The 27,939-nt window shown below is 42.2% G+C and overlaps 3 protein-coding genes across 5 annotated transcripts; all 3 read right to left on the bottom strand.

Annotated features, from left to right (window-relative positions):
- Nucleotides 1-50: 50 nt before the first annotated feature.
- On the bottom strand, nucleotides 51-3,862 carry LOC143334954 (glutathione S-transferase A-like). Its single transcript, XM_076753999.1, has 6 exons — nucleotides 3,695-3,862; nucleotides 3,510-3,575; nucleotides 3,210-3,315; nucleotides 2,401-2,519; nucleotides 313-395; nucleotides 51-225 (listed from the first exon to the last, which is right to left on the bottom strand). The coding sequence occupies exons 1-6, from the start codon at nucleotides 3,860-3,862 to the stop codon at nucleotides 96-98; spliced, it is 672 nt and encodes a 223-aa protein (XP_076610114.1). The 3' UTR covers nucleotides 51-95.
- Nucleotides 3,863-10,034: 6,172 nt separating this feature from the next.
- Nucleotides 10,035-18,154, bottom strand: LOC143334948 (glutathione S-transferase A-like). 3 transcript variants are annotated; one of them, XM_076753994.1, is made up of 6 exons: nucleotides 12,809-13,001; nucleotides 12,624-12,689; nucleotides 12,324-12,429; nucleotides 11,547-11,665; nucleotides 10,315-10,397; nucleotides 10,035-10,213 (listed from the first exon to the last, which is right to left on the bottom strand). In XM_076753994.1, exons 1-6 carry the CDS (start codon nucleotides 12,974-12,976, stop codon nucleotides 10,084-10,086), a joined length of 672 nt encoding a protein of 223 aa, XP_076610109.1. In that variant the 5' UTR covers nucleotides 12,977-13,001; the 3' UTR covers nucleotides 10,035-10,083. The 3 variants fall into 3 exon arrangements, with proteins under 3 accessions (XP_076610109.1, XP_076610108.1, XP_076610107.1); XM_076753993.1 differs by lacking the exons at nucleotides 10,315-10,397; nucleotides 11,547-11,665; nucleotides 12,324-12,429; nucleotides 12,624-12,689; nucleotides 12,809-13,001 and adding exons at nucleotides 14,621-14,703; nucleotides 16,613-16,731; nucleotides 17,393-17,498; nucleotides 17,693-17,758; nucleotides 17,878-18,080 and having other exon boundaries at nucleotides 10,044-10,213; XM_076753992.1 differs by lacking the exons at nucleotides 10,035-10,213; nucleotides 10,315-10,397; nucleotides 11,547-11,665; ... (1 more) ...; nucleotides 12,624-12,689; nucleotides 12,809-13,001 and adding exons at nucleotides 14,253-14,543; nucleotides 14,621-14,703; nucleotides 16,613-16,731; ... (1 more) ...; nucleotides 17,693-17,758; nucleotides 17,878-18,154.
- Nucleotides 18,155-22,431: 4,277 nt separating this feature from the next.
- LOC143335203 (glutathione S-transferase A-like) lies at nucleotides 22,432-26,272 on the bottom strand. Its single transcript, XM_076754451.1, has 6 exons — nucleotides 26,071-26,272; nucleotides 25,886-25,951; nucleotides 25,586-25,691; nucleotides 24,791-24,909; nucleotides 22,802-22,884; nucleotides 22,432-22,714 (listed from the first exon to the last, which is right to left on the bottom strand). Exons 1-6 carry the CDS (start codon nucleotides 26,236-26,238, stop codon nucleotides 22,585-22,587), a joined length of 672 nt encoding a protein of 223 aa, XP_076610566.1. The 5' UTR covers nucleotides 26,239-26,272; the 3' UTR covers nucleotides 22,432-22,584.
- Between the last annotated feature and the right edge of the window lie 1,667 nt (nucleotides 26,273-27,939).

Below are 27,939 nucleotides of genomic sequence, written 5' to 3'. Positions count from 1 at the left end.
AAAGTAAAGGCAAATACATTTTTCTTCAAATTTTGCCAGATGGAGAAGTGCAACGCAAGGAGTGGTGACAGGAATGATTCCAGCATGTCAGCATCTCAAAAGTCTTTCAGCATGTCTTCTCCTGGGCTTTCCAGCCAGGTGGGAGGCCAGCTGGCTTTGATGCTGGGTCTGTCCTTAAGACCATTATAGTAAGCAGCCAGTTTGGGGTAACGTTCCTCACATAACCTACAGAATGGAGAAAAGGCATTTGTAATCCATGCATTCATTCTCTCAAGCAGCTGAAAGTCAGTTTCAGTCACTGAGGTCACCTACCCATAACGGAAGAGAAAAGCAATGCTTGTGTAAATAGCTATATCAGCCAGTGTAAAGGTCTTTCCTGCCACACAACAGGGTGCCTGGAGGACAGAACAAGAAAATTAGGCCACATTCATGTGTTGGTGAGCAAATCTGACAACCAAGACTGTCATGTCAGCCGCTGAACAGAGATGCATTCAATGGCTACTTTCTAACATTACAATCACAATTTGCACAAATCCTAGCTGCGATGGATGGCTATACAGTTGCTGAGCTAACTAAAATATATTATGGGTGCCTTTAAAGAAATCATTTACTTTCTAGCAGAGAGGTCAATGAGAAGATTGACATCACTCTGGTATCTGTCCATTAAATATGAAGCCTCCGTCAACAGCCAGTTAGCTTAGCTTAACACAAAAACTGGAAACAGGTAGCCTGGCTCTGTCCGCTGCTAACAAAATGTGCCAACCAGTACTTCTAAAGCTCACTAATGTATTTAATTGATGTGTTATTTCTCTCTCTCTTTTTTAATCACAAACACTAAAGTTTATGAAAAATTTGTTGTGTAACTGGTGATTATGTGCTGTTCTATTTCCTAGCCAGGTGCAGTGACTTCCTGGATAGTCCAGCACATTACCTCAGGTAAAACCACAACTTGCAGTGTTTTTGTCTGTTTGTTTGTTTGTTTGTTTTCTTTTTTGATACGGATTTGAAAAATTAGATAGAATAATATTTTTTACTCTCAGACAAAGCCAGGCAAGATATATCCCTGTGTTGGTAGTGTTTGTACTGAGTTCAGCTAACCAGCCTCTTGTCGTAGCTTGGTACTGCTCAGAAAGCAGATAGCAGGTAGAACCAGCACATCTATACACCCTGCCTGCTTCTCCACTCTTTTTATTCTATTATTATTCTATTCCTCACAAAAAGTTAGGGATGTTTGGCTTTCAGGTGAAATTGGTACTGCGGACATCCTTTGGTCACATCCCACACTGATGACCGCTTTATTGTGAGCAGTGCCCAGTGGAACCCGATGATGAATGGCACTCAACTCCAGGCACATTTAGAGGAGGTGAGACGCACACACGTGTCACGTCAGACCATTTGAAACTGTTTACATCAGCGTGGTCTGCGTGCTAGATGATCTGCAAGGGTAAGACGAGGGACCAGTGGGCCTCAGTGCTGTGCTCTGATGAAAGTCGATTCACGTTGAGCACAAATGATGGCCACCAACGATGTTGGAGATGTCAAGGAGGAGGAGCATCATGCATCAGCCACTGTTGTCACCAGACGAGCCTTTGGTGGTGGTGGTGTTACAGTGCGGTCAGGTGTGTCTAGTCAATTCAGAACTGCCCTACACTTTGTGAATGGTACAGTGACAAGCCCATACTACCTGAATAACATCATTAATCCAGTCGTTGTGCCCCTGTATGAACAACACAGACCTAATTTCAACTTCATGGACAACAATGCTCCAGCTCATCGAGGTCGCATCATTAAGGAACGACTGCTGGAAACTGGGGTACATCGAATGGAGTGGCCTGCACTTTCTCCCGACCTGAACCCCATAGAAAACCTATGGGATCAGCTGAGTCACTGTGTAGAGGCGCGTAACTCTGTTCCCCAGAACCTCAATGACTGAAGGGCCGCACTTCAAGAAGAGTGGGATTGCCATGCCTCAGCAGACAAGAAGTCGACTTGTGAACAGCATGAGACGTCGTAGTCAAGCTGTAATTGATGCTCAAGGGCACATGGCAAGTTATTGAGACAAAGACATTTTTTGTTGTGGTATAACAACCACTGTTGTTGGCTTTTGTTTCAATAAATTGTTTGAGATGAGGAAATCACCATTGCATGCTTCTACTGAAATGCCCTACTTCCATGATATAACATCACTGTGGGGTGAACTTTTTACACTTTCCATGAAATTCACCCGAAAGCCAAATATCCCTAATTTTTTGGGAATAGTGTATATCTGTCATCATGTCATCATGTGTCACTGCACGTCTTTATTTGTATTTTCTCTTGTGAATCTCACCCTGTGTTGTTTTTAATGTCACTGCAGCAGAACTGAAGGTGTATGATTTCAGGTGTTATCTTGAGGTTTACCTTGTCCAGGTATTTCTCCCACAGCTTGAGCTCAGCAATAGCAGCCTCTTTGTTCCTCTTCAGAGCAGACTCGTGTCTCTCTTCCTCTGGGACCCTCGAGTGCTGATAGAAATAATCCACTGAAAAATGTCAAAACAGGCTTTCAGTGGTGACTCTCGATGGTAGGGGAACTATGAGAGGTAATAAATCTACCCAAACATTGTAAAACCAACTGCTTTCCTTTCCTGAGCAGTTGAGGGTGGGGTCAGTCATTGAAGTATTAGTATTGAACATCAGTGAAAACAGTAAAGTGGCTAAAATAATGTTTGAAGTTGCCAACTTGGAAAATACTGTGATCACTTTGGGAAATGTATTTCTAATAATGCATAAGTTCATTGGAATTAACTAGCAGTCCAGCTCTCTTCTTTTTGCACCCTGAAGACTCTGTCTCGTGACTTGCAAGCTACGACTTTTTAACATCACAACCTGTTGTAAGGGGTGCACTGGGAGCTCCCCTCCCTCACTGAAAACAAAAAGTCTCAGTGATGTAAAGGTGACAGTTTGGTGTGTGATGCTGCCAAGAGCGATGTAGTTCAAAATCCCAAAAGGCCTCAATGGCAACAGCATCGGCTCAATCATAAAGCTTTGTGAGAAAAAACTTTTGTAGCCTGGTCAGGCCTTAATAACTAAATGCAAGTGGCTCAAATATCATGATTATTTATTAGGATTATTAGAATTATTATTATGCAGGATTTTGGGGGCAAACAAACACAGTTGTATTGCAAAACAAAAGTGAAACACCTCAGCTTTGCATGTCTGGATTAACATACCCATTTTTTGTATGAGCGTGAAATCCTCAAAAAGGCGCTGGTACATCAGTGCTTGCTCAGCAGCGCCGTCAGGGATCAGCTTGTTTCCCTGGGACTTGAACTGGCTCTGTTAGTGGAGACATGAAAAGAGCCACTATGATCAACAGCTGCATGGAGCTCCAGTTCCCTGTCCTTTGCAGTGTGCTGTGTCTGTTTGGCATTGAGGCATTGTTACACATTCAAGGAGCCCTCCTAATTATTAACTTCTTGGTAAAATATGGCAGCACAAGGCCGAGTTCAGCAGCTTCGCAAAGTTCTCACCTCCAGGTAAAAGCAGATAGCAAGAGACTCACTCAGGACCTTGTCTCCATGTTTGAAGGCAGGCAGCTTTAAGAAAGATAGAGTGAAATAAAAACTTAGTATTACAATGAATAGAAATGTGTGCATGTCATGAAAAAGCAGGCTGACACTGTAAAAGGACTTATATTATTTTCAGATTCACTCACCTGTCCTCTGGGATTGATGTCCATGACTTCCTTCGACTTTTGCTCTTTTTTCTCAAAGGAGAGCAGTTTCTGATTGTAGCCCTGCAGGCTTTTCTCCTCCAAAGCGATCATCACCCTCCAAGAGAAAATAGAGCCAGAGGCCCACAGCAGAGTCATGTCCTTGGCCATGGTTTCAGACTGAACTGCTACACCTGACTGCAGCTGAAGTTGGAAGGAGCCAAGAGTGAAACTGGAATCTGACAGATGCCTGTTTTTATGACAAGCTCTGACCAACCCTTCACAACCAGATTGGTGGAGTGTAAACGAATGCCATCATTATCTTAGTTTGTTGGTTTTATCTTAAAGTATTCTTGCAGTGATTTGCTGTTGCATGTTTTAACTGAAATTAGACTGTTGAACAGTCACAGTGACCATGCACTTTTCACTCACCCCTGCACACACAGAGGTGATCAGTTCTGGCACAGTTATTCAAATGTATCAGTGCACAGAATTTACACACCACTTATCAACCTAAATTTGTTCACCTATCCAATCACATCAAATGTAGCACAGCTGGGAGGAAACTGTCCAATCTGGCAACACTGAATGATTAAGATACCATCAGCAGTCTTGCAAGTCAAAAGAATAACTTAATATTTAGACTTTCTCATCCCACACTGTAATACTGTATTATCTTAAAGCAATTGATAGCCTTCACCGATGTTGTCTCTCTGACAAAGCAAAGCGCAGCTGTATCTCTTGTCATTGTGGCTGATCCTTTGCACAACAGAGAGGACAACACATTGTACCTCAAAACATGCACAAGAGCCTGCAGGATGTTGCTACAACCTTTTGCTGCGAGTGTTTGATTATACACTTATATCATTCATTGCTAATGGATATCATGGTGGATTAAAATAGTTATATGCATGCGTGAGTCTGCGTGGCAGGGTTTGAGAGAAAAGCTTTGTAAAAATACTGGATTTACAGCCGTGTAAGGACAGACTATTTAGAGCATGATCTTTATGGTTAGATGAATAATAATGATGCTGTATTCAAAACAAAATGATGCTGGTTGCATGGCAGGAAATATAACATCCAGTGTTTTTGGAGCTTTTAAATATGGGACAGCCTTAACTTCTGCTTCTCCCACTTAAAGTAATAGTATATAATAATATTGCAATAATAGTCAGTCACTGGAGTGTCCCATAAGCTTTGTAACATTCATTCTTCCTCCATTACTTTTCCCAAAACGCTTTGCTCGTTGAGGTTCATTCAATTGAGGACATTACCTCTGCCTCAGAGCTGGCTGGCAATATAATTCATTGTACAATCTAACATGATAAGACAAGAATTAATGATCCCATACAGGGGAATTTATGTCGTTACAGCCGGCAAGTATTACAAAGCAAAAACAGTGGCTCGAAGGGTCTAGATTAAAAAAAAGAAAAAGAAAAAAAAAAGGAAACAGGAAACAGAATAGAAAAACAACTATGTATATGTACATTATGTACAGATTATAAAAATATTTGTTCATTTCTTATGAAGAAAAACTACCAATGTCATATGTTGTATTGCACTTGGGAAATGCTGTTGTATACAAAGGACACTGAACTTCACGAGTCTATGTATGTGCACAAACTGTTATCAATATGGACAATAATTAGTGTTATTGCACAGTTGAGAAAAAAATATACAACCTTAGATGTATTGCATCAGATGAAATGGATGGTAAGGTCTGGTGTGCAGGCTCTGTGACATTCCTCCTTGTTGGCTGAGTTGGTGGTCTGCACCTGGGGAGTCCACGTTCTAGCACTCCTGAGGCAGACAAGGCTCTGACAGACAGGAGATTGAAGGATGAGACTAGGGTTGAGCCGGATACTCGTTTCAGACGAGTATCCGGTACAGATATAGCATTTTTGACAAGTACGAGCATGATACGAGTAAAACTCGTCAATATCCGTGATCGTGCTGAAGGAAAATCCTCATTGGGTAACTGACCGTCTTCACTCTCTGCTCTGCTCTCACGACTTGTTTCATAGCGTACGTGGTGCATTTGACAAGACAGAGAAGAAAACGGCTTGTGTTGCGTCGGTCACTGCCTCCACTCCGGTCAGGGTTTTTTTAAAATTTTTTTATGTATTTATTTATTTATTTTTTACCTGCTTGCTCTTACTTTGGCTGGTGATATAAAGACTTTGCTTTAAAAACTTTGCTTGTACTGAACGCGGTGCTTTTGAGAAGAATACAGTGAACAAGGCTGACATTATTTCCCTGTTTGCCATCCCTGGATGTTTGCATGAATCACCAAGTTCACACAGATCACAGAACAGTCTTACAGACCACTTACACACATACACACATATAGCTGAACACACAAAGTAGCCAAAATTAATATTTTTATTGTATATCAGTTTCAGACTTAAAATAATGTACCGATGTAAGACCCACCCATTTCCGATTTCCAATTTACGACCACGCCCACTTCAGGTTTAGGCCCCACCCATTCCGAGTACAGATACGGATACAGATAATTTAGATGGTTGAACAGATACAGATACAGACACAGATAGTGGTGTACTCACTCATCCCTAGATGAGACTGCTGTTATATTTTTCTTACTGTCACAAAGTCACATGAAAATACCAAAACCTGCAGTGTCAGTCATTTTGACCATTCACTGGTTGGCTGGAGAAGGTTTCATGTTCGTTCTCTGTCTGTGTGGGTTTGCCTCAGGCGCTCCAGTCTTTAAAGCAGGTTAGCTGCATTTCCAATTCCTGTGTATAAATCAAAGTATTGTCTTTTGTTTGTGTTAACTGTGTGACAGACTGCTGATCTGTCCAGGCTGCTCCCTGCCTCGACCAATGAGAACACAGACATGCAATCCTGTTATCCGGTTGAGGACACATGAGCTGGATTGAAGACATGCAGATAAATGAATCAATAACTCAGTATAATGACATACTACTCATTATGACAAATTAACAGCCTAAAAGGATTTTATAAACCTGCAATAATTGACTGGTGAAATACTTTTAGCCACTTGGGGGCAGCAGAAAAATCCCTTTATAATGTCCTGAATTCATTTCACTGTAAAGCTTATCAACTTCATGAAAGAATAAGCTTGTGAAAAATAGAATTCATATTTCTTGCCTCAACATTAAACAAACATTACAGGTGTGATTGTGGGCCCCACGTAAAGCAGAAAGAAGGATTTTGGAAACTGTAAATGCTGCCATCCCATCCTGTTGTCTATTTCTGCCACTGACTGGTATAAACATGCTTCTGCACAACATCAACATCCCCCAATAATGTAGCAAAAGAAATGTGCAGAAAGAAAGAAAATGAATTAACAGTGTCACAGCAGAGTGTGTCGAACACTCTTGGGGTTAATGTTTTCCTCCAGCCGGTCAGTTCACAGAGCCACGAGGATAACTGTTCAGGTTTGGTAAAACCTTTAAATATGCTTTTGGACTCAAGTCTGCAGAAAATAGACGAAGTACAAAAGAACAAAAGAAATTTGTTATTTACAATAATCAATTAACAAGAGGCGCACTCAAAAAGAGAGAAAAACAAATGTGAAAAGATAGCGTACTCGATACAGAGAGGAAAACAAACAACAGGAGCAAAAGGAGCTCCGTAACATGGGCTGAGGCAAGGCACAAACACTGACGAGGCAGGTCAGCAGTGAAAGAAAAAGCACACAGTCCAAACAAAAGAACACCAACGCTGGTGGCAGTCCAAACAAAAGAACACCAACGCTGGTAAAGAGAATGAGGGCAGAAATGACGAAGACTAAGTACTTACACATTATAATGAACAGGAAGCTGTGAACGATTCAGGACAATCTGGCAACAGGTAACAAAGGGCACCTCTCTTTTATCCTGTGCCCTAATCAGACTGATGCTGACAGAGCAGAGCCATGTGAGTGAGACTTCAGCCCTCTGGGAAACAGAGAGACAGCCAAATATCACAAGGGAAAAGGAGAAGAGGAAACACTAGGAACAGACCTTTCTAGCAGATCGTAACAACAACTTCTTCTTCTTCTTCTCCAAAGTGTCTGCAGCAATCTCTGCGGAGAGGACCTCCTCCCTGGTTTGTGCTCACTACTCCTACAGATGCAGCTGGGTCTGCTCTCTTTTTTGGCTGTGTGTCCTCTGTTTTGAGGCTAAGGTTCAGTTTATATGAAGCTTCATCTCCAGGCACGCTGTTGCCCACAAAGTTCACAGTGGGCTTATCTGGGTGGTTTGGACAGTTCGTGGTTTGATGTCATGTTTGAGGACCTGAGAGAAAAGGCAGGAGGAGCAGTGGTGGAGTTAAGGTTTTGGAGTATTCCTCAGCCTCCTTTTTCAACTGCAAGTGGTTATTGCCCACCACCAGGTTTCAAAGATCAGGATCTTCTGGTGCTGTGGTTTCCAGAAATTCTTGTTCCAAACTCTAAATCGTTCCATCAGGATACATCAGATGGTGACTACCTCACAGAAGCTCTGCCTATGATCAGATCTGCTGTCACTATAACACAGTTGCCATTATTCCTTGGCTCAGTTGAATTGTGGTGTCCCTCAAGGCTCAGTTCTTGGCCCCATTCTGTTCTCGACAAATATGCTGCCACTGTAACGGGTTTATTTAGGACCCAATAGCAGTACCACCAGAACATGGGTATATCGCTTGTACCAACTTTAATTTTACACGTGGCAGAAACAGATAAGCAGCAATATCATTCAGTGAAAAGTTCAGAAGTATAGTCTCTCAATGGAATACAGATTATCTTGAGATGTCTGGTGAGCCGAACATCAAAGAGTCACAGGCAGACAATGATTCAGGAAGTGCATAACATCAAATTTCAGAGTCTCTTCAAGAGTTTGGTGTAGCACACACAAAACAGTCACAGGCGCACAAAGATCCAGGAAGTGCAGGGCAAGACTCGTGGTCAGAGACAAAAGGCTCCAATATATACCAGGGAACAGGAGAACAGATGTGGTCAAAGGCAGGTAGTTTCAGGAAAGAGAGATCAGTCCAATTCTAATTGGACAGTCCAGCATGGAAACAATCTGGCCCTGAGTGAGTGTGGTAGAGCAGCTTTAATAGTGGACTGATGGGGAATGAATCTCAGTTGTGTGATCAGGTAGTGGACAGATGGATGTGGCTGGCAAGGGGAGGGAGAGTGGAAAAGTACTGACTGAACATGTGAACAGATGACGGAAAACAGCAACAGGTAAGAGACTTAATATACTGTGATTGCCTCTTGGCCTGGTCATTCAAAACCATGGTGTGTTTTACCATTTCTATGCAGATGACACTCAGTTGTACGTGCTATTGAACCTATGAATCCTAGCAGTGTGGCTAATCTCACAATCTGCCTCTCTGACATCAAATCCTGGATGTTCCCAAATTTACTCCAATTTAATGATAAGTCTGAAATCGTTCTGTTCAATCCCCCAAATTCTATCAGCTCTTTCGGTGCTAATCTTGGTGGTCTCCCAAATAAATCGAACACAGGCTGCTTGGAATCTAAGGGTAAAAACTGATGCTAAGCTCTGTTTTGTTAATCAAGTCAAAAGTGTTGCACTCATGTTTCTTTCAGCTGAAGACACACTGAGTCTCTGGCTTCTTTTTAATCTCTTCTTGAAACTTTTTTTTGTGAAAGCCTCTGGAAATGTTTAATATGTTTTATTGACAATGTTTTTATTTGTAGTTATTTTATCTCATTCAGTTCATTGTATTGGTTTTACTTGCTCGTGTCCTTTGGCCTTTGTGTCATTTTATCTGCCTTATCTGGGTTTATTTTTAGTTATTTTGTTCTTTTATTAAGCACTTCATTACAGAAATAAAGTTGACCATTATTGCTTGATTAACTAGCACTTGACACAAATGACAATAAAAATTAAGTTGAATAGACCATAAACAAAGCTCTTATCATCAATATGTCTTACTCATCTGCACTGATTATGGTTTCATTTGCTTTGATCACAGGGTGAGGGACTCAAGTGCTGATAATAAACTTCACCCTGAACCCAGACTCTGATCTAAAGGTGTCTCATTACGGAAAAGTTTTCACCTCGACAGTTATTATAAAATAAAAAAGTCCAGATTCCAAACTTGCAGTGAGAGACCAGTTGTGATGCCTATGGTCACGTATCTTGTTGTAGAAACCCACAGCTATGTTTTGATAGAATTTATCCCCATGACTTCAACCTATTCCAGTCAACCATGGGCTCAAAGAGGGCTCTGACGTGCTGAAGGTCAGTTTTTATATCATTTGTTTACAGCACAAATAGAGTGATCTGCAGTTTAAGTCACAAACAAATTTTATCTGGAAATTAACAACCCCAGTAAAAGAAAATACATGGAGAAATGGGGAAGTGCAATGCAAGGAGTGGTGACAGGAATGATTCCAGCATGTCAGCATCTCAAAGGTCTTTCAGCACGTCTGGTCCCGGACTTTCCAGCCAGGTCGGAGGCCAGGTGGCTTTGATGCTGGGTCTGTCCTTAAGACCGTTATAGTAAGCTGCCAGTTTGGGGTAACGCTCCTCACATAACCTACAGAATGGAGAAAAGTTCATGTGAACTTGGCTTTTGCAATCCATGCATTCATTCTCTCAAGCAACTGAAAGTCAATTTCAGTCAATGAGGTCACCTACCCATAATGGAAGAGACCTGCGACACTTGGATAAAAAGCCACATCAGCCAGTGTAAAGGTTTTTCCTGCCACGCAACAGGGTGCCTGGAGGACAGAACAAGAAAGTTAAAGGCCACATTCATGTGCTGGTGAGCAGATCAGACAACCAAGACTGTCATGTCAGCTGCTGAACAGAGCTGAATTCATTTGCTGCTTTCTTGCGTTACAATCACAATTTGTACAAATCATAGCTGGGATGTGTAGCAGGTGGGCACTAAGATGATGTAGGGGTGGTGCAGCCAATCAGGTAAGGCATGGGAGAGGTTAAGTAGGCTGATGGGCAGCAGGTGACAGACGAAAGGCCTCATCCTCCTCAGACTATCCTTGGTGCTCTCCGTGTGACTGTTAAGAATCTGTGGCTCTGGTAAGCTGGATTGTACAGTTGTTTTAACTTGGTTTCATATAATTTGTATTGTTGAGTAATGTAGGGGGTGTGAGTACCCCGAGGTAGTTGTATTTTAACCTTTTTATTAATACAGTGGGTCTGCCATGACCTGTATTACAGATACAAAGAAAGCCATGACTGCAACACAGAGGCAAGCACTGACTACCGTTTATTTTAGTATTTTATCACCACGGCTGGTGGCATCCTCCATTTATTGTGTGGTTGGGGCACTGGGGGTTCACTCACTTTGCCAGGTGATCTGATTTTGTGTATTAGTGTGGTGTTTTATTTGCGGTGTGTTTTTTTGTGTTGTATTAATTCACTGGTAGCATACCCCTACCACTCTGCCAGTGGGTGGTTGACCCCCCCTAGCTGTGGTGTGACTGTCTATCCTTTTGTTTGATTTTCTGTGTTGTTTTAGGGTTTCTATTAAGTTTCTTAATAAACGCCCAGTTATGGCATGACCCACAATGACTGTTGTGGCCTCGTAATTGAAGCCCTTGTGTTTTAAGGTGGTCATTTCACAGATGGATGGCTGTACAGTAGCTGAGCTAACGAAAATTCGTTATGGGTGCATGAGCTTTTAAATAAATAATTTTCTCGCAGAGAGCTACATGAGATTGAGATTGACATCACTCTAGTATCTGTCCATTAAATGTGAAGACTCTGTCTACAGCCAGTTAACTTAGCTTAGCACAAAGACAGGAAACAAGTAGCCTGACTTTGTCCATATCGAACAAAATGTGCCAACCAGTACTTCTAAGGCTCACTAATGTATTTAAGTAACGTCTTATATCTCTCGGGTTTACCTTGTCCAGGTATCCCTCCCAAAGCTTGAGCTCAGCAATAGCAGCCTCTTTGTTCCTCTTCAGAGCAGACTCGTGTCTCTCTTCCTCCGGGACCCTTGAGTGCTGATAGAAATAATCCACTGAAAAATGTCAAAACAAGCTTTCAGTGGTGACTCTCGAAGGTAAGGGAACTATGAGAGGTAATAAATCTACCCAAACATTGTAAAACCAATTGCATTCATTTCCTGAGCAGTTGAGGGTGGGGTCAGTCATTGAAGTATTAGTATTGAACATCAGTAAAAACAGTACAAGTGGCTCAAATCATGTTTGAAGTTGCCAACTTGGAAAATACTGTGATCACTTTGAGAAATTTATTTCTTATAATGCATGATTTGATTGGAATTAACTCTCATCTTTTTGCACCCTGAAGGACTCTGTCTTGTGACTTGCAAGGTATGACTTTCTAACATCACAACCTGTTGTAAGGGGTGCACTGGGAGCTCCCCTCCCTCACTGAAAACAAGAAGTCTCAGTGATGTAAAGGTGACAGTTTGGTGTGTGATGCTGCCAAGAGCGATGTAGTTCAAAATCCCAAAAGGCCTAAATGGCAACAGCATCAGCTCGACCATAAAGCTTTGTGAGAAAAAGATTTGTAGCCTGGTCAGGTTTTAATAACTAAATGCAAGTGGCTCAAATGTGATGATTATTTATTAGGATTATTAACATGCAGGAACAAACACAGTTGTTTTGCAAAACAGAAGTGAAACACCTCAGCTTTGCATGTCTGGGTTAACATACCCATTTTCTGGTTGAACGTGAAACCCTCAAAAAGGCGCTGGTACATCAGTGCTTGCTCAGCAGCACCGTCAGGGATCAGCTTGTTTCCCTGGGACTTGAACTGGCTCTGTTAGTGGAGACATGAAAAGAGCAACTAATATCAACAGTTGCATGGAGGTCTGGTTTTCTGTCTTCTGCAGTGTGCTGTGTCTGTTTGGCATTGAGGCATTGTTACACATGCAATGAGCCCTACTAATTATTAACTCCCTGGTGGAATATGGCAGCACAAGGCCGAGTTCAGCAGTTTAGCAAAGTTCTCACCTCCAGGTAAAAGCAGATAGCAAGGGACTCATTTAAGACCTTGTCTCCATGTTTGAAGGTAGGCAGCTTTAAGAAAGATAGAGTGGAATAAAAACTTAGTATTACAATGAATAGAAATGTGTGCATGTCATGAAAAAGCAGGCTGACACTGTGAAAGGACTTGTATTATTTCCAGATTCACTCACCTGTCCCCTGGGATTTATGTCCATGACTTCCTTCGACTTGTGCTCCTTTTTCTCAAAGGAGAGCATTTTCTGGTTGTAGCCCTTCAGGTTCTTCTCCTCCAGAGCGATCATGACCTTCCAGCAGGGTGGAGAGCCAGAGCCCCACAACAGAGTCATGTCCTTGGCCATGGTTTCAGAGTGAACTGCTACACCTGACTGCTGAAGAAAGAAACTTGAATCTGACAAAGCCTGTTTTTATACCAAGGTCTGATCAACCCTTCACAACCAGATTGGTGGAAAGAAGTCCCATCCCATTTCTGTGTTCTTACCCAATATTGTGACTCCAGGTGGCTGAGATACTTCACACAGAAGGAAAACAGGTATCCAGAATCACCCACTTGCAAAAGAAATCACTGTAATCATCACAGTTAAAGTTGCTGCAGGAAAGCCTCTGGAAATGTTTAATTTATGTTTTATTCACGATCTTTTTATGTGTACTTATTTTATCTCATTCTGTTCATTGTATTGGTTTTACTTGCTCATTGCTAGTGTCCTTTGGCCTTTGTGTCATTTTATCTGCCTTATCTGGTTTTATTTTTTATTATTTTATTCTTTTATGTAGCCAGGTGAACAAGGGTCAGAGGGGTTTTTGAGCTGTTTCCAATGTGCAATATGATTTCCTTGTGGAATTAGCACTGTAATAGCTGTTTCTTTTTGTTGAGGGAACGCTGTCACTTTAAGATCAGCTTACAGGTAAATCGCATGAGAGTATGGAGCTCCCATGAGACTTTGGAAACCTGGACGTGGTGAGATTGGTAAAACGTGGTAGACACGATATCCCCACCGCACGTAGAGCAACACTGAACAGCGGGGCAGCAGAGGAGATAAAACTCTGTGTTGGATTCCAGATGTGGGTGCGTTTCAGCAGGCAGGCTGCACACAGGAGTGAGAAAATCAGTCACTACTGTTGTCTTAAGATATCGAACTTAATGCCATAAGTTCATTGAGTTAAGCTTTCACTAGGAACAGTGTTTGTTCATTTAGTACAGAAAGGGAAAAAGTACTGTTTGGTTTTGTGATCACTGCAAGATCATCTTAAACTCTCAAAATTACAGAGTTAACGCTGTTCTTCACTCAGGACAATCAGGGAATAAAATAATATTACTATGTCCGTTCCCATCATTCATTACCGGGCTACATTTATAAAAAACATTTAGTTTAGCATTATTGTTTGATCAACACGTACTTGACACAGAATTGTTTTCACCTCGACAGTCATTTGAAAAATAACCTAAGTCCTGATTTCAAACTTGCAGTCAGAGACCAGTTGTGATGCCTATGGTCACATATCTTGTTGTAGAAACCCACAACTATGTTTTGATAGAATTTATCCCCATCACTTCGATCTATTCCAGTCGACCATGGGCTCAAAGAAGGCTCTGTGGATAGTGAACTTTAAATAATCACAATGCTGAAAGTCAATTTTTATTTTTTTACAACACAAAAAGAGTAATCTGCAGTTAATTCTGGTGGGAAATTAACAACCACAGTAAAGTTAAAATGCTGCCAGATAGAGTAGTGCAATGCAAGGAGTGGTGGCAGGAATGATTCCAGCAGGTCAGCATCTCAAATGTCTTTCAGCATGTTTTCTCTTGGGCTGTCCAGCCAGGTGGGAGGCCAGCTGGCTTTGATGCTGGGTCTGTCCTTAAGACCGTTAGAGTAAGCTGCCAGTTTGGGGTAACGCTCCTCACATAGCCTACAGAATGGAGAAAAGGCATTTGTAATCCATGCATTCATTCTCTCAAGCAGCTGAAAGTCAATGAGGTCACCTACCCATAACGGAAGAGAAAAGCGACGCTTGGAAAAATAGCCACATCAGCCAGTGTAAAGGTCTTTCCTGCCATGCAACAGGGTGCCTGGAGGACAGAACAAGAAAGTTAAAGGACACATTCATGTGCTGGTGAGCAGATCAGACAACCAAGACTGTCATGTCAGCTGCTGAACAGAGCTGCATTCGTTTGATGCTTTCTCACATTACAATCACAGTTTGCACAAATCATAGATGCGATGGATGGCTATACAGTAGCTGAGCTAACGAAAATACATTATGGGTTCATGTGCCTTCAAAGAAATCATTTTCTTTCTAGCAGAGAGCTACATGAGATTGAGTTTGACATCACTCTGGTATTTGTCCATTTAAATTGAAGCCTTTACCAACAGCCAGTTAGCTTAGCTTTGCACAAAGACTGGAAGCAAGTAGCCTGACTCTGTCCCCTACAAACAAAATGTGCCAACCACTACTTCTGAGGCTCACTAATGTTTTTATTTACCATGTTATATCTCTTCTTTTTATCACAAAAAATAAAGTGTTGTACAGAGTGTACATATATAAAGTTGAATTTTCATTTCATATTTTGTATTTTACTCCCTTCTATGTCTCCTTTTACATATTCCTGATACTTGTGCTCCTGCCTGAAACAACTAATGTGCAGTTACTTCCTGTTTTGTCCTACACATTGGAAACAGTGCGTGAAGCTGGGGAAACACATCTCCGACTCAAAGACCATCAGCACTGGATCCCCCCAGGACTGCCTTTTTTCACCTCTGCCCTTCTCCCCGTATACGAACAGCTGCACATCCTGTCACCAGTGTGTCAAGCTCCAGAAGTTTGCGGACAACACCACCCTCATCGGACTCATCTCTGATGGCGACAAGTCCGCCTACAGGTGGGAGGTTGACCATCTGGTGACCTGGTGCAACCAGAACAACCTAGAGCACAATGCTCTAAAGACAGTGGAGATGGTTGTGGACAACAGGAAGAACTCAGCCTCACTTGCCCCCATCACTCTCTGTGAATCCTCTAATGACACTGTGGAGTCTTTCCACTTCCTGGGAGCTATCATCTCCCAGGACATCAAGTGGGAGCCGAACATCAGCTCCCTCATCAAGAAAACACAACAGGGGATGTACTTCCTACAGCAGCTGAAGAAATTCAATCTGCCAAAGACAATGATGGTGCACTTCTACACAGCCATCATTGAGTCCATCCTCACCTCCTCCATCACCATCTGGTACACTGCTGCCACCGCTAAGGATAAGGGCAGACTGCAGCGTGTCATTCAGTCTGCAGAGAAGGTGATTGGCTGCAATCTCTCGTTTCTTCAGGACCTGTCCACCTCCAGGACCCTGAGGTGTGCAGGAATTGTCACTGATCCCTCCCACCCCGGACACAAACTCTTCGAGACACTCCCCTCTGGCAGGAGGCTGCCGTCCATCAGGACCAAAATCTCACACCACAAGAACACTTTTTTCCCGTCTGCTGTCAGCCTTGTCAACAAAGCACAGAACCCCCCCGACACTCTTCACACTCCACCTCTGCTTCAACTTGTCACATTGACATTGCCATAACTCCAGGCGAGACATTAATGCTCAGCTTGGATTTCCTTTCTTGTATTTGCACATTTGTGAACATTCAATATATATTTATATTGATATATTTTTTACTTTTTCATAATTAATTTTTAGAAGATTGTCATGCACCAACATCACCAAAACAAATTCCTTGCATGTGTGAAATCGTACTTGGCAATAAAGTTTTTTCTGATTTCTGATTTCTGATCCTGAGGTAAAACCACAAACTGCACTTTTGTTTTGTTTTGTTTTTTATATAAGGATTTGAAAAATGAGATAATAATATTTTTTTACCTTGGCAACGAGCAATTCTAGCTATTTTTTTCGTGTGTGACCCTGTGTTGTTTTTTTTGTTACTGCGGCAGAACCAGTTTTCTGGGGATATATGATTTCAGGTGTTATCTTCAGGTTTACCTTGTCCAGGTATCCCTCCCACAGCTTGAGCTCAGCAATCAGAGCCTCTTTGTGCCTCTTCAGAGTAGAGTCATGCTTCTCTTCCTCTGGGACCCTCATGATGTAGTAAAATAAATCCGCTGAAAAACATCAAAAAAGACTTTCAGTGGTGACTCTCAAAGGTATGGGAGCTACAAGAGATTAAAAAAAAAAAATCCAAACATTGTAAAACATTCACTCCCACATTAGTGGGCCAATTGCTTTCATTTCCTGAGCAGTTGAGAGTGGGTTCAGTCATTGAAGTATTATGAAAAACGATCAGTGAAACAGCACAAGTGGCTCAAATAATGGTGGAAAATACTGTGATCACTTTGGCAAATGTATTTCTAATAATGCATGATTTGATTGGAATTAACTCATAGTGCAGCTCTCATCTTTTTGCACCCTGAAGGACTCTGTCTCATGACTTGCAAGCTATGAAGTTTTTAACATAACCTGTTGTAAGGGGTGCACTGGGAGCTCCCCTCCCTCTCTGAAGACAAGAAGTCTCAGTGGTGTAAAGGTGGCAGTTTGGTGTGTGATGCTGCCAAGAGCGATGTAGTTCAACATCCCAAAAGGCCTAAATCATAAAGCTTTGAGAGAAAAAGCTTTTGTAGCCTGGTCAGGTTTTAATAACTAAATGCAAATGGACCAAATGTGATGATTATTTATCAGGATTATTAGTATGCAGGATTTACAAACACAGTTGTTTTGCAAAACAGAAGTGAAACACCTCAGCTTTGCATGTCTGGGTTAACATACCCAATTTCTGGTTGAGCGTGAAACACTCAAAAAGGCGCTGGTACATCAGTGCTTGCTCAGCAGCACCATCAGGGATCAGCTTGTTTCCCTGGGACTTGAACTGGCTCTGTTATTGGAGACATGAAAAGAGCAACTATGATCAACAGCTGTATGGAGCTCTGATTCCCTGTCCTCTGTAGTGTGCTGTGTCTATTTGGCATTGAGGCATTGTTACACATGCAATGAGCCCTACTAGTTATTTACTCCCTGGTGGAATATGGCAGCACAAGGCCGAGTTCAGCAGCTTAGCAAAGTTCTCACCTCCAGGTAAAAGCAGGCAGCGAGAGACTCATTCAGGATCTTGTCTCCATGTTTGAAGGTAGGCACCTTTAAGAAAGATAGAGTGGAATAAAAACTTAGTATTAGAATGAATAGAAATGTGTGCATGTCATGAAAAAGCAGGCTGACACTGTGAAAGGACTTGCGTTATTTTCAGATTCACTCACCTGTCCCCTGGGATTGATGTCCAAGACTTCCTTCGACTTGTGCTCATTTTTCTCAACGGAGAGTATTCTCTGGTTGTAGCCCTTCAGGTTCTTCTCCTCCAGAGCGATCATGATCCTCCAGCAGGGTGGAGAGCCAGGGGCCCACAGCAGAGTCATGTCCTTGGCCATGGTTTCAGAGTGAACTGCTACACCTGACTGCAGCTGAAGACTGAAACTTGAATCTGTCGGATGCCTGTTTTTATAACAAGCTCTGACCAACCCTTCACAACCAGATCGGTGGAATGAAGTCCCCTCCCATTTTTGTGTTCTTTCCCAATATTGTGACTCCACACAGCTGGGATGCTTCCCCCCCGCCCCCCCATCCGTCCACACCCACCCCCTTCAATTCACTCAGGGCAGCATGATGTCATGTTCAAAGTCTGCGTCTTTATTATTTCTGCATTATTCCACCTCCAGCTGCTTATATCCACAGGCATTAGACAAAGTGAGATGTGAGGAGGAGTGACTTCTCTTGCTTTGCATTAATACTCTCTGATCGAAAACGTGACATAACGTGACTGTTGAACAGTCACAGTGACCATGCACTTTTCACTCACCCCTGCACACACAGAGGAGACCAGTTCCGGCACGGCAATTCAAATGAGGACAGTGTACAGAATTTACACACCACTTATTGACCTAAATTTCTTCACCTATCCAATCACATCAAATGTAGCATAACTGGGAGGAAACTGTCCAATCTGGCAACACTGGATGGTTAAGATACCATCGGCAGACTTCCAAGTACAAAGAATAACTTCATATTTAGACTTTCTCATCCCACACTAAGGTCATGCATTTGTTACTGGACGACTGCAAATATTAATCCTCATGAATAGCACGTCTGAGCGAGCCACTGAACCCGCAAGTGATCCAGTGAATCTGCTCAGAGATCACTGGGAGACGTTTGTGCTTCAAACTTTGAGTAACGTAGTTAGAATTAGCTCCATCTTTACTAGATGCAACACTGAAGTGATTCAAATGTTATTCCACCAACGATGACAATTCAATTACAATACAAATGATACAATAACTTAAGTTGTACTTGGAACAGAGTATTTCTACACGGTGGTATTGCTACTTGTACTGGAATCAAAGATTTGAGTGTTCCTTCCACCAATGCGAAGTGATGAGTCTTAATTTACCTTGTAAAAATGTTGGATTTACAGTAGTGTAATGTCAGACTATATATTACATTATCTTTGTGGTTATAAACTGTATATTTATGCATGTATGTATATTTATAGTAAAATGACAATTTTCAAAATAAAGCCCAAATCGTTATTATTTTAAATAGAAGAAGAAGAAGAATCAGTGGGACAATCCCTCAACATTCAACAAACTTTACGGGTTTGATTGTGGGCCCCACGTAAAGCAGAGAGAAGGCTTTTGGAAACTGTAAATGCTGCCATCCCATCCTGTCGTCTGTTTCTGCCACCTACTGGTGTAAACATGCTTCTGCACAACATCAACATCCCCAAGTGTGTGTGTGTGTGTGTGTGTGTGTGTGTGTGTGTGTGTGTGTGTGTGTGTGTGTGTGTGTGTATGTGTGCATGTGTGTGTGAACATTCTCCGTCAACTTATAAGCATTTTTGAACTATTATTAGATTACATGATGCAATAATGTAGCAAAAGAAATGTACAGAAGGAAAGAAAATGAATTAACAGTGTCACAGCAGAGTGTGTCAAACACTCTTGGGGTTAATGTTTTCCTCCAGCCGGTCAGTTCACAGAGCCACGAGGATAACTGTTCAGGTTTGGTAAAACCTTTAAATATGATTTCCTTTTGGACTCAAGTCTGCAGAAAAGAGATGAAGTACAAATGAACAAAAGAAATTTGTTATTAACAATAATCAATAAACAAGAGGCGCACTGAAAAAGAGAGAAAAACAAATGTGAAAAGATAGTGTACTCGATACAGAGAGGAAAACAAACAACAGGAGCAAAAGGAGCTCCGTAACATGGGATGAGGCAAGGTACAAACACTGACGAGGCAGGTCAGCAGTGAAAGAAAAAGCACACATTAAGTGGCAGTCCAAACAAAAGAACACCAACACTGGTAAAGAGAATGAGGGCGGAAATGATGAAGACTAAGTACTTACACATTAGAATGAACAGGAAGCTGTGAACGATTCAGGACAATCTGGCAACAGGTAACAAGGGGCACCTCTCTTTTATCCTGTGCCCTAATCAGACTGATGCTGACAGAGCAGAGCCACGTGAGTGAGACTTCAGCCCTCTGGGAAACAGAGAGACAGCCAAATATCACAAGGGAAAAGGAGAAGAGGAAACACTGGGAAAAGACCTTTCTAGCAGATCGTAACAACAACTTCTTCTTCTTCTTCTTCTCCAAAGTGTCTGCAGCAATCTCTGCGGAGAACACCTCCTCCCTGGTTTGTGCTCACTACTCCTACAGATGCAGCTGGGTCTGCTCTCTTTTTTGGCTGTGTGTCCTCTGTTTTGAGGCTAAGGTTCAGTTTATATGAAGCTTCATCCCCAGGCAAGCTGTTGCCCACAAAGTTCACAGTGGGCTTATCTGGGTGGTTTGACGTCATGTTTGAGGACCTGAGAGAAAAGGCAGGAGGAGTAGTGGTGGAGTTAAGGTTTTGGAGTATTCCTCAGCCTCCTTTTTCAATTGCAAGTGGTTATTGCCCACCACCAGGTTTCAAAGATCAGGGTCTTCTGGTGCTGTGGTTTCCAGAAATTCTTGTTCCAACCTCTAAATCGTTCCATCAGGATACATCAGATGGTGACTACCTCACAGAAGCTCTGCCTATGATCAGATCTGCTGTCACTATAACACAGTTGCCATTATTCCTTGGCTCAGTTGAATTGTGGTGTCCCTCAAGGCTCAGTTCTTGGCCCCATTCTGTTCTCGACAAATATGCTGCCACTGTAACGGGTTTATTTAGGACCCAATAGCAGTACCACCAGAACACGGGTATATCGCTTGTACCAAATTTAATTTTACACGTGGCAGAAACAGATAAGCAGCAATATCATTCAGTGAAAAGTTCAGAACTATAGTCTCTCAATGGAATACAGATTATCTTGAGATGTCTGGTGAGCCAAACATCAAAGAGTCACAGGCAGGCAATGATTCAGGAGGTGCATAACATCAAATTTCAGAGTCTCTTCACAAGTTTGGTGCAGCATACACAAAACAGTCACAGGCGCACAAAGATCCAGGAAGTGCAGGGCAAGACTCGTGGTCAGAGACAAATATACCAGGAACAGGAGAACAGATGTGGTCAAAGGCAGGCAGTTTCAGGAACGAGAGATCAGTCCAATTCTAATTGGACAGTCCAGCATGGAAACAATCTGGCCCTGAGTGAGTGTGGTAGAGCAGCTTTAATAGTGGACTGATGGGGAATGAATCTCAGGTGTGTGATCAGGTAGTGGACAGATGGATGTGGCTGGCAAGGGGAGGGAGAGTGGAAAAGTACTGACTGAGCATGTGAACAGATGAGGGAAAACAGCAGCAGGTAAGAGACTCAATATACTGTGATTGCCTCTTGGCCTGGTCATTCAAAACCATGGTGTGTTTTACCATTTCTATGCAGATGACACTCAGTTGTACGTGCTATTGAACCCATGAATCCTAGCAGTGTGGCTAATCTTACAATCTGCCTCTCTGACATCAAATCCTGGATGTTCCCAAATTTACTCCAATTTAATGATAAGTCTGAAATCGTTCTGTTCAATCCCCCAAATTCTATCAGCTCTTTGGTGCTAATCTTGGTGGTCTCCCAAATAAATCGACCACAGGCTGCTCGGAATCTAAGGGTAAAAACTGATGCTAAGCTCAAAAAGTGTTGCACTCATGTTTCTTTCAGCTGACGACACAGTGAGTCTCTGGCTTCTTTTAAATTTCTTCTTGAAACTTTTTTTTTGTGAAAGCCTCTGGAAATGTTTCATATGTTTTATTGACAATGTTTTTTTGTAGTTATTTTATCTCATTCAGTTCATTGTATTGGTTTTACTTGCTCGTGTCCTTTGGCCTTTGTGTCATTTTATCTGCCTTATCTGGGTTTATTTTTAGTTATTTTGTTCTTTTATTTAGCACTTCATTACAGAAATAAAGTTGACCATTATTGCTTGATTAACTAGCACTTGACACAAATGACAATAAAAATTAAGTTGAATAGACCATAAACAAAGCTCTTATCATCAATATGTCTTACTCATCTGCACTGATTATGGTTTCATTTGCTTTGATCCCAGGGTGAGGGACTCAAGTGCTGATAATAAACTTCACCCTGAACCCAGACTCTGATCTAAAGGTGTCTCATTACAGAAAAGTTTTCACTTCGACAGTCACTTGAAAAATAACCAAAGTCCTGATTTCAAACTTGCAGTGAGAGACCAGTTGTGATGCCTACGGTCACATATCTTGTTGTAGAAACCCACAACTATGTTTTGATAGAATTTATCCCTGTCACTTCGATCTATTCCAGTCAATCATGGGCTCAAAGATGGCTCTGTGGATAGTGAACTTTAAATAAACACAATGCTGAAAGTCGATTTTTATTTTTTGACAGCACAGAAAGAGTAATCTGCAGTTAATTCTGGTGGGAAATTAACAACCACAGTGAAGTTAAAATGCTGCCAGATGGAGTAGTGCAATGCAAGGAGTGGTGGCAGGAATGATTCCAGCAGGTCAGCATCTCAAATGTCTTTCAGCATGTTTTCTCTTGGGCTGTCCAGCCACTTGGGAGGCCAGGTGGCTTTGATGCTGGGTCTGTCCTTAAGACCGTTAGAGTAAGCTGCCAGTTTGGGGTAACGCTCCTCACGTAACCTTCAGAATGGAGAAAAGGCATTTGTAATCCATGCATTCATTCTCTCAAGCAGCTGAAAGTCAATTTCAGTCAATGAGGTCACCTACCCATAACGGAAGAGAAAAGCGACGCTTGGAAAAATAGCCACATCAGCCAGTGTAAAGGTCTTTCCTGCCATGCAACATGGTGCCTGGAGGACAGAACAAGAAAGTTAAAGGACTCATTCATGTGCTGGTGAGCAGATCAGACAACCAAGACTGTCATGTCAGCTGCTGAACAGAGCTGCATTCGTTTGATGCTTTCTCACATTACAATCGCAATTTGCACAAATCATAGATGCGATGGACGGCTATACAGTAGCTGAGCTAACGAAAATACATAATGGGTTCATGTGCCTTCAAAGAAATCATTTACTTTCTAGAAGAGAGCTACATGAGATTGAGTTTGACATCACTCTGGTATTTGTCCATTTAATCTGAAGCCTCTACCAACAGCCAGTTAGTTTAGCTTTGCACAAAGACTAGAAGCAAGTAGCCTGGCTCTGTCCCCTACAAACAAAATGTGCCAACCAGTACTTCTGAGGCTCACTAATGTTTTTATTTACCAATTTATATCTCTTCTTTTTATCACAAACAATAAAGTGTTGTATCGAGTGAACATATATAAAGTTGAATTTTCATTTCATATTTTGTATTTTACTCCGTTCTATGTCTCCTTTTATATATTCCTGATACTTGTGCTCCTGCCTGAAACAACTAATGTGCAGTTACTTCCTGTTTTGTCCTACACATTGGAAACAGTGCGTGAAGCTGGGGAAACACATCTCCGACTCAAAGACCATCAGCACCGGATCCCCCCAGGACTGCCTTTTTTCACCTCTGCTCTTCTCCCCGGATACGAACAGCTGCACATCCAGTCACCAGTGCGTCAAGCTCCTGAAGTTTGCAGACGACACCACCCTCATCAGACTCATCTCTGATGGCGACAAGTCCGCCTACAGGTGGGAGGTTGACCATCTGGTGACCTGGTGCAACCAGAACAACCTAGAGCTCAGTGCCCTAAAGACAGTGGAGATGGTTGTGGACAACAGGAAGAACTCAGCCTCACTTGCCCCCATCACTCTCTGTGAATCCTTTATTGACACTGTGGAGTCTTTCCACTTCCTGGGAGCTATCATCTCCCAGGACCTCAAGTGGGAGCCGAACATCAGGTCCCTCATCAAGAAAACACAACAGGGGATGTACTTCCTACAGCAGCTGAAGAAATTCAATCTGCCAAAGACAATGATGGTGCACTTCTACACAGCCATCATTGAGTCCATCCTCACCTCCTCCATCACCATCTGGTACGCTGCTGCCACCGCTAAGGATAAGGGCAGACTGCAGCGTGTCATTCGGTCTGCAGAGAAGGTGATTGGCTGCAATCTACCGTTTCTCCAGGACCTGTCCACCTCCAGGACCCTGAGGCGTGCAGGAATTGTCACTGATCCCTCCCACCCCGGACGCAAACTCTTCGAGACACTCCCCTCTGGCAGGAGGCTGCGGTCCATCAGGACCAAAACCTCACACCACAAGAACACTTTTTTCCCGTCTGCTGTCAGCCTTGTCAACAAAGCACAGAACCCCCCCGACACTCTTCACACTCCACCTCTGCTTCAACTTGTCACATTGACATTGCCATAACTCCAGGTGAGACATTAATGCTCAGCTTGGATTTCCTTTCTTCTATTTGCACATTTGTGAACATTCAATATATATTTATATTGATATATTTTTTACTTTTTCATAATTAATTTTTAGAAGATTGTCATGCATCAACATCACCAAAACAAATTCCTTGCATGTGTGAAATCGTACTTGGCAATAAAGTTTTTTCTGATTTCTGATTCTGAGGTAAAACCACAAACTGCACTTTTGTTTTGTTTTGTTTTTTATATAAGGATTTGAAAAATGAGATAATAATATTTTTTTACCTTGGCAACGAGCAATTCTAGCTATTTTTTTCTTGTGAGTGTGACCCTGTGTTGTTTTTATTGTTACTGCGGCAGAACCAGTTTTCTGGGGATATATGATTTCAGGTGTTATCTTCAGGTTTACCTTGTCCAGGTATCCCTCCCACAGCTTGAGTTCAGCAATCAGAGCCTCTTTGTGCCTCTTCAGAGCAGAGTCATGCTTCTCTTCCTCTGGGACCCTCATGATGTAGTAAATTAAATCCACTGAAAAATATCAAAACAGGCTTTCAGTGGTGACTCTCAAAGGTATGGGAGCTACGAGAGATTAAAAAGAAATATCCAAACATTGTAAAACATTCACTCCCCACATTAGTGGGCCAATTGCTTTCATTTCCTGAGCAGTTGAGGGTGGGCCCAGTCATTGAAGTATTATGAAAAACGATCAGTGAAACAGCACAAGTGGCTCAAATAATGTTGGAAAATACTGTGATCACTTTGGCAAATGTATTTCTAATAATGCATGAGTTGACTGGAATTAACTCATAGTGCAGCTCTCTTCTTTTTGCACCCTGAAGGACTCTGTCTCATGACTTGCAAGCTATGAACTTTTTAACATCACAACCTGTTGTAAGTGGTGCACTGGGAGCTCCCCTCCCTCTCTGAAGACAAGAAGTCTCAGTGGTGTAAAGGTGACAGTTTGGTGTGTGACGCTGCCAAAAGCGATGTAGTTCAACATCCCAAAAGGCCTAAATGGCAACAGCATCAGCTCAATCATAAAGCTTTGAGAGAAAAAGCTTTTGTAGCCTGGTCAGGTTTAAATGCAAATGACTCAAATGTGATGATTATTTATCAGGATTATTAGTATGCAGGATTTACAAACACAGTTGTTTTGCAAAACAGAGGTGAAACACCTCAGCTTTGCATGTCTGGGTTAACATACGTATTTTCTGGTTGAGCGTGAAACCCTCAAAAAGGCGCTGGTACATCAGTGCTTGCTCAGCAGGACCATCAGGGATCAGCTTGTTTCCCTGGGACTTGAACTGGCTCTGTTAGTGGAGACATGAAAAGAGCAACTATGATCAACAGCTGTATGGAGCTCTGATTCCCTGTCCTCTGTAGTGTGCTGTGTCTGTTTGGCATTGAGGCATTGTTACACATACAATGAGCCCTACTAGTTATTTACTCCCTGGTGGAACATGGCAGCACAAGGCCGAGTTCAGCAGCTTAGCAAAGTTCTCACCTCCAGGTAAAAGCAGGCAGCGAGAGACTCATTCAGGATCTTGTCTCCATGTTTGAAAGTAGGCACCTTTAAGAAAGATGGAGTGGAATAAAAACTTAGTATTAGAATGAATAGAAATGTGTGCATGTCATGAAAACGCAGGCTGACACTGTGAAAGGACTTGTATTATTTCCAGATTCACTCACCTGTCCCCTGGGATTGATGTCCAAGACTTCCTTCGACTTGTGCTCATTTTTCTCAACGGAGAGTATTTTCTGGTTGTAGCCCTTCAGGTTCTTCTCCTCCAGAGCGATCATGACCCTCCAGCAGGGTGGAGAGCCAGGGGCCCACAGCAGAGTCATGTCCTTGGCCATGGTTTCAGAGTGAACTGCTACACCCGACTGCAGCTGAAGATTGAAACTTGAATCTGTCAGATGCCTGTTTTTATAACACGCTCTGACCAACCCTTCACAACCAGATCGGTGGAATGAAGTCCCCTCCCATTTTTGTGTTCTTTCCCAATATTGTGACTCCACACAGCTGAGATGCTTCACACCCTATCCATGCACCCCCCCCCCCCACCCCCACCCCATCCGTCCACACCCACCCGCTTCAATTCACTCAGGGCAGCATGATGTCATGTTCAAAGTCTGCGTCTTTATTATTTCTGCATTATTCCACCTCTGGCTGCTTAGATCCACAGGCATTAGAAAAAGTGAGATGTGAGGAGGAGTGACTTCTCTTGCTTTGCATTAATAATCTCTTATCGAAAACGTGACATAATGTGACTGTTGAACAGTCACAGTGACCATGCACTTTTCACTCACCCCTGCACACACAGAGGAGACCAGTTCCGGCACGGCTATTCAAATGAGTACAGTGTACAGAATTTACACACCACTTATTGACCTAAATTTGTTCACCTATCCAATCACATCAAATGTAGCATAACTGGGAGGAAACTGTCCAATCTGGCAACACTGGATGGTTAAGATACCATCGGCAGACTTCCAAGTACAAAGAATAACTTCATATTTAGACTTTCTCATCCCACACTAAGGTCATGCATTTGTTACTGGACGACTGCAAATATTAATCCTCATGAATAGCACGTCTGAGCGAGCCACTGAACCCGCAACTGATCCAGTGACTCTGCTCAGAGATCACAGGGAGACGTTTGTGCTTCAAACTTTGAGTAACGTAGTTAGAATTAGCTCCATCTTTACTAGATGCAACACTGAAGTGATTCATATGTTATTCCACCAACGATGACAATTCAATTACAATACAAATGATACAATAACTTAAGTTGTACTTGGAACAGAGTATTTCTACACGGTGGTATTGCTACTTGTGCTGGAATCAAAGATTTGAGTGTTCCTTCCACCAATGCTGAGTGATGAATCTTAATTTACCTTGTAATAATGTTGGATTTACAGTAGTGTAATGTCAGACTATATATTACATTATCTTTGTGGTTATAAGCTGTATATTTATGCATGTATGTATATTTATAGTAAAATGACAATTTTCAAAATAAAGCCCAAATCGTTATCATTTTAAATAGAAGAAGAAGAATCAGTGGGACAATCCCCTTTATTTGTCACACAACATACATGCCAACACGCCATGTAATCAGGTGAACACACTGAGAACATGCAAACTCCACACAGAAAGGCCCCTTTTTCCTCGAGCAGCAGGCATCAAAGGCATGGTGGAGGACACGCCCCTGGCGCCCACAGCAGGAATCGAACCCAGGACCTTCTAGCTGTGAGGCCACAGTGTTGTCACCGTGTCACTGTGCCACCTTATAAAATAAATAAAAATAACAAATAAATCTGTTTGTCTAAAAGACGCATTTTCTTGTTCCTTTTTGTAAAGTCTGATGAGAATTAGTTGAAGACTGCTTCATATTGACTGATTACCATCCAGTGATGATCACATACAACACTGTGATGCTCTGCTTAATTTGATGCATGATGCATCATCATCATCATCCTCCAATGTGACACGGACACTTTGCATGCTAAGTGAGATTCTTAGCCCAAATTAAGATTATACCAAATAGAAACTGT

The sequence above is a fragment of the Chaetodon auriga genome, chromosome 17 (assembly GCF_051107435.1).
Source record: "Chaetodon auriga isolate fChaAug3 chromosome 17, fChaAug3.hap1, whole genome shotgun sequence".
NCBI classification, from domain to species: Eukaryota; Metazoa; Chordata; class Actinopteri; order Chaetodontiformes; family Chaetodontidae; genus Chaetodon; species Chaetodon auriga.
The sequence above is the reverse complement of the archived record's forward strand: the minus strand, read 5'-3'. Positions and strand labels throughout refer to the sequence as shown.